Below are 10259 nucleotides of genomic sequence, written 5' to 3' on the forward strand. Positions count from 1 at the left end.
ACCTGGGCTTCCATAACCCCTCAGCAGCGCCACAGGCTGATCGCCTCCATGCCACGCTGCATTGATGCAGTTATTGATGCAAAAGGAGCCCTGACCAAGTATTGAGTGCATTTACTGAACATACATTTCTGTAGGCCAACATTTCAGATTTTAAAATAATTTTTCAAGCTGGTGTTATAAAGTATTCTAAATTACTGAGATAGTGATTTTTGGGCTTTCATTGGCTGTAAGCCATAATCATCATTAACAGAAATAAACAGTTGAATTAGATCACTCTGTGTGTAAAGACTCTATATAATATATGAGTTTCACTTTTTGTATTGAAGAACTGAAATAAATTAACTTTAGATCATATTCTAATTTTGTGAGAAGCACCTGTATATAACAGGATGGGCCCATGATGGGGGACATATTTAACAGGATGGGGGACATATATACCAGCATGGGGGGCATATACACTCACTGGCCACTTTATTAGGTACACCTGTCCAACTTCTTGTTAACACTTAATTTCTAATCAGCCAATCACATGGCGGCAACTCAGTGCATTTAGGCATGTAGACATGGTCAAGACAATCTCCTGCAGTTCAAACCGAGCATCAGTATGGGGAAGAAAGGTGATTTGAGTGCCTTTGAACGTGGCATGGTTGTTGGTGCCAGAAGGGCTGGTCTGAGTATTTCAGAAACTGCTGATCTACTGGGATTTTCATGCACAACCATCTCTAGGGTTTACAGAGAATGGTCCGAAAAAGAAAAAAAATCCAGTGAGCGGCAGTTCTGTGGGCGGAAATGCCTTGTTGATGCCAGAGGTCAGAGAAGAATGGGCAGACTGGTTCGAGCTGATAGAAAGGCAACAGTGACACAAATCGCCACCCGTTACAACCAAGGTAGGCCTAAGAGCATCTCTGAACGCACAGTGCGTCGAACTTTGAGGCAGATGGGCTACAGCAGCAGAAGACCACACCGGGTACCACTCCTTTCAGCTAAGAACAGGAAACTGAGGCTACAATTTGCACAAGCTCATCGAAATTGGACAGTAGAAGATTGGAAAAACGTTGCTTGGTCTGATGAGTCTCGATTTCTGCCGCGACATTCGGATGGTGGGGTCAGAATTTGGCGTAAACAACATGAAAGCATGGATCCATCCTGCCTTGTATGGAGCATCTTTGGGATGTGCAGCCGACAAATCTGCGGCAACTGTGTGATGCCATCATGTCAATATGGACCAAAATCTCTGAGGAATGCTTCCAGCACCTTGTTGAATCTATGCCACGAAGAATTGAGGCAGTTCTGAAGGCAAAAGGGGGTCCAACCCGTTACTAGCATGGTGTACCTAATAAAGTGGCCAGTGAGTGTATATCAGGATGGGGGACATTTGTACAGAATTGGGAGACATTAGCCCCATAACAGTGAGCCATGAACACAAATTTTGGGTTAAATTTTATTTTCCTCCTCTAAAACCTAGGTGTGTCTTATGGTCCGGTGCCCGTCTTATAGTCCGAAAAAAAGCTAACTACATTTATTTTTTGCAAATGACAGGCCCTTTTTAAGTCACTTTGAGAAATACAGAAGGAACAGTGTCCCGAATTTGAGATCAGGATCTATTCCAAATTAACTTCAGAAAGTGGCTTTTTTAGGTTTAAAAATAGATAAGCTTGTAAAAAAAAAAGTTCACATAATAACCTCTATTATGCTGGCACAAGGTGTTTCCACATTACATAACATGCATTCACAGTACCGGTGCTATAGGGTGCGGGGCAGGCGGTGTCATGTCTTCTCCATACCATTATGCAGTCACACTACTTACGCCCTTTGTTTCATTGCTCTCCAAATGACATGTTACTCGCTATAGAATATCCTTCATATTGTCTTCTAATCATAAAGTCTCCTGGAAGGACTCGGCTGCTGTATTGTTTGTCCGTCAAGATTTACCTGCTGCCGTCTTCTAATCTCTGGCTTTGTGACAGCCCCTCCGGTATGGATAACTATTAGTGATGAGCGAACGTGCTGGGATAAGGTGTTATCTCCGCATGCTCGGGTGCTCGAACAAATCGATTCATGCATGTCTCATGGATGTTCGACAGTCGCAACACATGCATTGAGTGCCCGTTTGTTAGGCAATTTCTGCAAGTCTTGCAACTGTCGAAGAGCAGTGAGACATGCAGCCATCGAGACTTGAACATATTATTCAAGCACGCCGAAGACCCTCGGTTAGGACCCGAGCATGCCGAGATAACACCTTATCACTTATAACTATGTATTAATGATTGTACATCTGGTTACATTTCTATTATTATATTCAGGAATAGTTACTTTCACGCAAGTTATTTCTTGTTCTGCCGCCTCAGCTTTGAGGTAGCGTCCATCTTTGGAGGAATTGATATTGTGCATTTTATTCCAGTTTAGCACATTGATCATTTGTTAATACATCAATATATCTAATTATGTACTATAAGGTTGATAAAAAAGGAGTGGGTGCATTTAGTTGGCTGCCATTATGATTTATAATGCAAGTCTCAATCACAGATAGTTCTGCTTTAGTCGAAGTTTTACCCGTAAAGAGCAGGTAAGAGCTGAATTTTTGGAATTCTGTCTGTTCCGAGACGCCTGGGCTTCGTCTTGCTTGTTATTCTGTAAACTTCTACTGACATCTAGTGTTTACATTTGAGAATGCAACGCGGATGATTAAGGAAAACTAGACACAGTTTTATACTAAAAAAAGGCATATAGGTCTATAAAGTTCAACCTCTTTATAATATAATGCGGATATAAACTATAAAAATTTTTGGATTTGATCAAGGGCTCATGCCCCCCGCGCCTGTTTTACGGGTCTGTTTGTGGAGTATAGTGAGCATGGAAGAGGGAGATGAGCTGTGCACACCACTGATTGCCAAACCTTCAGTGCTACCATTTATTGCAGTCCTTCTTGCTGATAATAATGGGATGATCCTTCCCCACTACTCACGGCACAAGCTGAGACGTGACAGAAAACATGAGCCCGTTCGTGTAAAATAATGCAATATCTCCAAAAATTTTTATCAGTTAAAATACAAACACATATGAAAACATGGTGGACTGCACGTTCCATAAGAGATCAGTCTTTAGAAGTCTATGAAAAGCAGTTGGGAGGAGAGATAGAGGAAATTACAGTGTTGCTAGGTGCTTTCTTTAACCACAGTGATGCATTCCCAGCTACACTGCTCAGTACTAATGTATAAAGTTCTCCATGCTAGTGCTGCTGCTTCTGATCATGTGTCACATAGAGACAGGAGCACAAAAATTCTTCATGTCTTTATCTGCTGTCTATGGGGGACAATATATAGTCTAGTCTCAACACAGAATCTCTGACAAAACTAAAAATACAAGGAGAAAACAGAGGAAAAACTAGTAAAAAAATACAAGGAGGCAAAATGGCCTCAAATAGTTTTATCCTCATCTGAAATGATAGGTACAGATTAAATGCCACATAATAATATGTAACTGAAATATTAATCAAATACAAATTATCAAAATACTTTTGTTTTAGGAATTCTACAAAGAAGAAAAGATACAATGGATCCCTGCTTGAAACTGCACTATCCCAGTCATGAGGCCAATGTTAGGATGATGCTGCAGGACTACTTCTCCCAATATGTTCCGTATTCGGTTTTTAAGGAGTCGACAATGAACATGCTCAGGTGTTTCTATAAGGTATTCAGCTCAGGTAGGTGTCGTAGACTTTATCTCACGTATAAAGGAGTTTATGTCTAAAAATCAGCGGCATCCAGCTCATAATAAACCTCCAGTGATCAGCACAAAGGTGGTAAGCCCTGATCATGTCATGTATATATGGGGGGTCATGTCTGGTTATACAGCTGCCGCTAGGGATATAGATGATTACATGGGGCCTTTCAGAAGTAGTAATAAACAAATTGGGACCCTCGGAGCCAAGGACCCTCTTTCTTTGGTTCTTAGGGGGGATCATAAACCCTCTCTGTGATGTCCTTTTACCATGATCCCATGTTGTTGGAGTAAGGCATTTTATAAAACCAGATAAAACAGTTCTATCTGCGCCATTAACTCATAAATTATGCTGCTCACAGACTATTTCCTAATAATGGATTTTGCTATGTCCAATTGCTACGACAAGTTGCCAGCATGGTAATTTATAACTCATTCATCTGTCTTTTTCCTGTTATATGACCACATCAAAGCTCAGCTCCGCATTGAGGTGGTCTGTGGATATACATCAGCACATAGAAGATTCGAAAACGACAAATCAAACAGTTACAAAGTCCTCATCATTGACAGATTTCCAGTTTACTCATCTACGCCATCGTGCAGGGAGACAAAGCCTGAAAGCGTTAACGCTGCAACATTATAAATGAAACTGAATTTCTTTTAGCCGGAAGTACATATGAGGGAGCTTTCACCTTGTGTTCAGGGAGCGGTTCGGTGGCCTTGTCAGGGCTTATGTTTGAACCCCCTGCTAAACGGGGTTGGGTTCGGACGTATGCGCCGATGGGGCCATAGCCAACAATGGTGCCGGTAGAGTGATCGTGCCCTCTGCTGTGCATCATTTTCGAGAGTGTACGCCTGCTGGAGGCAAACAGACGCAGTCTGCTACATTAGGCATACACTCTCGAAAAAAGTACACGGTAGAGCACACGTTCGCACTGCCGGCACCATGATAGTCAATGAACCCAACAGCGCAAATGTCCGGACCCCGTTTTGCAGGGGGTTCGGACATAAACCACGACAGGGCCACCGAATGGGTGTAAGAACGCAATGTTAATGCTCCCCAACATGCACTTTGGGAAAAGAAAAAAAAAATCCTCGCAGTCCTGATATAGAAATTGGAAAAATAATTTTCTCTGCACACTAATTTGCATAGCTTGGCCACCCATTAAAAGGAACCTGTCATGTAAGATAACGCTATTACCCGGTAGATATGGGGTTAATATCATTCTGACACAATGCGATGCCGGCACTGAAAGCCCCGCTGCCAGGAGGAAATTAACTTTACTCACCCAGAAGAGTTTGGCTTTTAGTCATAGGGGCGGCGCCGGTGCAGTTTCAGTCACTGCTCTGTGTATAGAGAATGGCGCTTGTAACTGATCCCTCACCAATGGCTGACATCGGGACCTAACGTTGAGCTGTATCGAATGCAGCAATATTAATTATATGTATTTTTTTATTTTATTTTTAAGGGGGTAAAGCAGGGCGATTTGAACTTTCATGTTGTTTTTAGATATTTTTTTAAAACCCTTTTTATTGCATTTGTTAATCCTTTTAGGGGACTACAATCTGCGATCATCCGGTGGCTTGTGCTATATACTGCAATGCCATAGTATTACTGTCTGTAGCAAAGTTCACAGTCTCCTTTGAATACCTGCCGCGGGCTGGCTCTCACAGGCGTACCATCACGACAGGCATGAGGGTCTTCTGCAGACCTTTGGCTGTCACAGAAACCTTTCAGTGTCCCGCAATCATGTCAGGGGGAGTTCCAATAGGCGGTTTAAACATTACACCTCTGTCAGTGCGCTGTAAATGCCGCTGTCTCAGATTAACAGCCACGGGCGGATCTTCGGATAATTTGGTTCCTCTTGGCCCACTCTCTATGGTGGTCAGTTCTTCTCAGTTTGAACAAGAACAGTAAAGGCAGAGTAGTTATATGTAAGGACCGATATCAACATTCAGATAAAATGTATAGTTTTCCATCACATAGCAAGTAATATCAATTCTAGAATAATATGGAAAATTATAGGAGTTTAATACTTCCATTTTCTTCTTTTATTCGCAGGTTTGGTTAGTGGAAAAACACTGATAGACATCAGTCTTGGTCCCATTATAATTCAACTTCTCTCGGTTTGTGAGTTCTTCGAAGAAATTTCCATTCTAAAATGTGGTGACGCCTCTATTAAAGAGCTTGAACTGTGGAAAAACAAAGATCAAGAGGCTTTCGATTGGACTCACACCTCAAAACTCTTTATGGAGTTAAAAGGAGCAAGCAGGTCCAGTATTAAGTATTTCAAAAAAATTGTATGTGACAAAAAAAAACAAAACAGAAATTTGATAGTGTATTGATAGCCACCATGTTTAAGACAATGCAAATTGGAGTGCAGAAACATGGCCTCATAGTTGAGCCTGTATAACTTTATACACGAGTAAGTACTTTTTCTCTTGGCTTAATAGATCCTAAGACAGATGGTGCGAGTTCGCGAGCTTTAAATAAAAAAACACTTGATTTTGTGCTATTCCATACTGTATGTTTGTAAAGTTAAACATCTTGCGTCCTTGACCAAATTCTTGAATAGTTGACCCAAAATTAAGATAATGATTAACGAATGTGGCAAGTAAAAAATGTCCATTCTCCCATTATTCTAGCGATTCTGCTGAAAGCTGAAATCAACAACAGCTTCAAAATAGGAAAAGGAGTCATTGAATAGTTGACACGGCAAATTTTAACACGTGCTTATGTTTAAACATATTATTGTGACTTTACTTCGTGATCAGCCTGATGAATGAGAACCCAAGTCATAATCAAAATTAAGTTTCCGGTGGGGTTGGATCTGGTATAAACATACCAACCTTGACTCCAGATTAAAAAAATATATACATATCATGTTATTAATATTATATAATTAGTGTTTAATTCCATATCATATAAATTATTAGTACTAATTATTGTCCATTTATGAAACTGAGTTTTGGCTTACCGCCTCCACATTCTTGACCCTTGGATCTGCTGATCACTTGAGGTTGGATCAAGTACATAAGATTTGACAATCACTTATTCATTAGTCTCCCTTTAACGTTAAGTCAACTGTATATCATGAGTTAACATGTACTTGTATATAAATATGTGTCATCTTCAGGGACGGGTGGCAAGATGCTGAAGAAATGCTGAGAAGAAAAATGAAACATCTCGTGAAGTGTGACTTTACCAAAACGAACCCGACAAATCCTTTTGCGTTGCCTAGAGCCGACTGTGTTACGTGTGTATGGGGGTTGGAAATGATCAGTCGGGATCATGAAGAATACAAAATAATGCTACGAAAAATTTCTAACATGATAAAACTTGGAGGCCATATCTTGATTTATACAGATATCAACGCTTCCTACTTTATCGTTGGACAAGATAAATACCATCTGCTAAACTGTGACGACAGCTTCTTAAGAAAGACTCTGACAGACGAAGGCTTCGCTATTGTCCATTATGAGAATATGGAGAGAGAAGCTTGCACAGATCGATTAGACCATGAACAAAAAGCTTTCATCGTGGCCTGCAAAGTGATGGAAACTTAAGATGTTTAGTAAATAGGTCCCAAAGTCTGAGCTTACTAAATATCTAATGCATCTTTATAGGACGCAGAGGTTTGTTTTTTATTGTGGCGCTCCAAATCCTTTGACTGTGTGAAAAGTTGCAATCAGCTAAAATAAAAAAAAATCTGCCTACTTGCAAGGACTACTAGAAGAAGCTTAGAACATAAATGAAAAAGGATTTATGGTCAAAAGCAAAATTCAATGTATTTTATTGGGATTTTATGTGATATATCAACACAAAGTTGGTTTTCTAAATAATTTAAAAATATATATCTGAATATTGTGAGGTGCAATTTGTATTCAGCCCCCACAATTCAATATTTTATAGGACCACCTTTCGCTCACTGCAATTACTTAGGCCAGCCTTTTGTGGTCTTTCCCTACCAGCTTTGCACATCTAGAGGTGACATTTTTGCCCCTTCTTCTTTGCACACTCGCTCTGGCTCAGCGAGATTGGATGGAGACGTCTGTGATCAGCAATTTTCAAGTCTTGCCACAGATTCTCAATGGGATTTACGTATGGATTGTGACTGGGCCTTTCCCACACATTATGCTTTGATGTGAACCATTCATTGTAGCGCTGGCAGGATGTTTAGGGTTGTTGCCCTGCTGGAAGGTGAACCCACTCCCCAATCTCATGTGTTTTGCAGCCTCTATTGGGTTTACTCCAGGATTGTCCTGCATTTACTTCTGTCCATCTTCTCATTAACTCTTACCAGCTACCCTGTCACTGCTGAAAAAAATTATCACCACAGAATGATGCTGCCACCATGTTTGATGGTGCGGATGGTGTTTTCAGGGTGATGTGCATTGTTATTTTTTTGCAACACATAGCGCTTTGCATATAGTCCAAAAAGCTTTAATTTGGTCTCATCTGATCAAAGCTTCCATATGCTAGCTGTGTCCAATACATGGCATGTGGAAGAAGGTGCCCTGGTCTGATGAGAACAAAGTAGAACTTTGAGAACAAAGATTTTCAAGTAGATGTCACCCATTACTTGATCATCAATGGAGTATTTCTATTCAGCTAGATGAAATTTCCTGAAGAAGAAACCACAGAGACAATTTCTGCATTCAGAAAACTTTTGTGATAGAACTGTTCCTACAAGATTAGCCGAGACATCCACTGCAAGGATGAATGGTCTGTCAACATGTCAGTGGTGTAGAACTTGTGCAGTTGAAAAACATGTCTTACCAGTGTGTGTAGGGAGTCCCTGTATGACAAATCTATCTATGCCATTGAAGGGCCTTCACATACCCCAGAACTAAATTCAATTTAGAACCTCTGGGATATTTTGTATAAGTGGATCCACTGAAGCCAAAAATTACCATCACGGACTGTCCAGGAGCCACTGATGCTCTGATCCAGGTCTGACAGGATATACCCCCAAATAACCATCTGCCATCTTATCAGAAGTATGCCCAGACGATGTTGGGAGTGCACACAGGCATATGGGGGCCATACACAATACTGAGATACATTATGAGCTGCTAAAATGAAACTCACATAAATTGTATTTTCGGGGTGATTTGGAATCCTGTCCTCAATTGGTCAATAATTTTAGTTTCCATTGAGTATTGATAAATAATTTTGTTCTAAATGAATTACGCAATTAATATCAGTAAAGATTGTCATATTTAATCTTATGTAGCGTTAGGCCGGTTTGACACATCCAGATAATTCCGGTACCGGAGTTATCCGTGTCTGTGTGTCCGTGTGCTCACGTGGCACATCAGTGTGGCACACGTGCGGCAGCCATGTGCCGCCCGTGTGCCGCCTGAGGACCACACGGACCGTGCAGGAGAGACAGCGCTACAGTAAGCACTGTCCCCCCTGCGTGTGGTGCTGAAGGCGACATTCATCTCTTCTCCCCTGCAGATGAGAAGAGATGAAAAATCACGTTTTTTTAAATTAAAAATAAAGTTTGGGGGTCACCTCCCGCTAGCAGAGAAATAGGGGTGGAGCTGCATATTCATCACTGTAATGAGCGGTACCACGTGACCGCTCACACAGGACAAGCTGTCGGCACTGATAGGAGGCATCGCGGGAGCTGGGTGAGTATTTCTCTGCTAGCGGGCGGGCACGCGGGGGGTGGGGAGGGGTGGGACGGGGAGGTGACGCCAAACTTTATTTTTAACAAAAAAAACTTGATCTTTCATCCCTTCTCTCCTGCAAGCGCTGCTTTCAGCCGAGCAGGACAGAAGGGATGAATGCCGCCTTCAGCACCACACGCAGGGGACAGAGCATAACTGTAGCGCTGTTTCTCCTGCGGCGGTACGTGCACACGGAGGTGAGTGCACACTGTTCTCCGTGTGCACATGTGTGGGACGCTTTGCGGACTGTGCTGCCGGAGAAAAACGGACATGTCTCTGTGTTTTGCACAGGGACACACGATCCGTGAAAACACACAGGCATGTGCATAGACCCATTCATTTGAATGGGTCTACGTGTGTCAGTGTCTCTGGTAAACTGTCACTACACGTACCAGAGCCACTGACGTGTGAAACCGGCCTAAGAGAGCTTTCCATTGCTAACATGGAGGATCTCCCCCTCTACAGAGTATCTTCACACATTGTGTATTTCCACCTAGGAAACGCGCAGGGTAATACTATACCAACTACACAGATGAGATGTCAAGAAATCTCAGCTACACATTGCAGAAAATGTCATATTTGGAAATCCAGAGCAGATTTCAACCTTTACAATGCAATTTGTGGCACAACCGCAGCAAAATGTACAGCAACCAGGGCTATTGTATCAGTAAGCCAAACTACCAACTCCGACTCCTCAATTTCTCTGACTTATGACTCCCACTTCACAGCCCTGGCTGTAACACGTGGAATCTTCTACTGTCTGTGCCCCTGTCCATAGCTCCAGCTCCATAATAGATATCTAGTAATACGGCATTAAAAGAGAGGCAGCACTGCAGTATAACATATGTTTCATGCCTGAG

The 10259-nt window shown here is 41.8% G+C and overlaps 1 protein-coding gene across 1 annotated transcript; it reads left to right on the plus strand.

Moving 5' to 3' along the window:
- Positions 1-1770: 1770 nt before the first annotated feature.
- On the plus strand, positions 1771-8834 carry LOC143792988 (nicotinamide N-methyltransferase-like). Its single transcript, XM_077279533.1, has 4 exons — positions 1771-1975; positions 3527-3703; positions 5783-5993; positions 6858-8834. Exons 1-4 carry the CDS (start codon positions 1789-1791, stop codon positions 7285-7287), a joined length of 1005 nt encoding a protein of 334 aa, XP_077135648.1. The 5' UTR covers positions 1771-1788; the 3' UTR covers positions 7288-8834.
- Positions 8835-10259: the final 1425 nt, after the last annotated feature.

The sequence above is a fragment of the Ranitomeya variabilis genome, chromosome 1 (genome assembly GCF_051348905.1).
Source record: "Ranitomeya variabilis isolate aRanVar5 chromosome 1, aRanVar5.hap1, whole genome shotgun sequence".
Classification (NCBI taxonomy): domain Eukaryota; kingdom Metazoa; phylum Chordata; class Amphibia; order Anura; family Dendrobatidae; genus Ranitomeya; species Ranitomeya variabilis.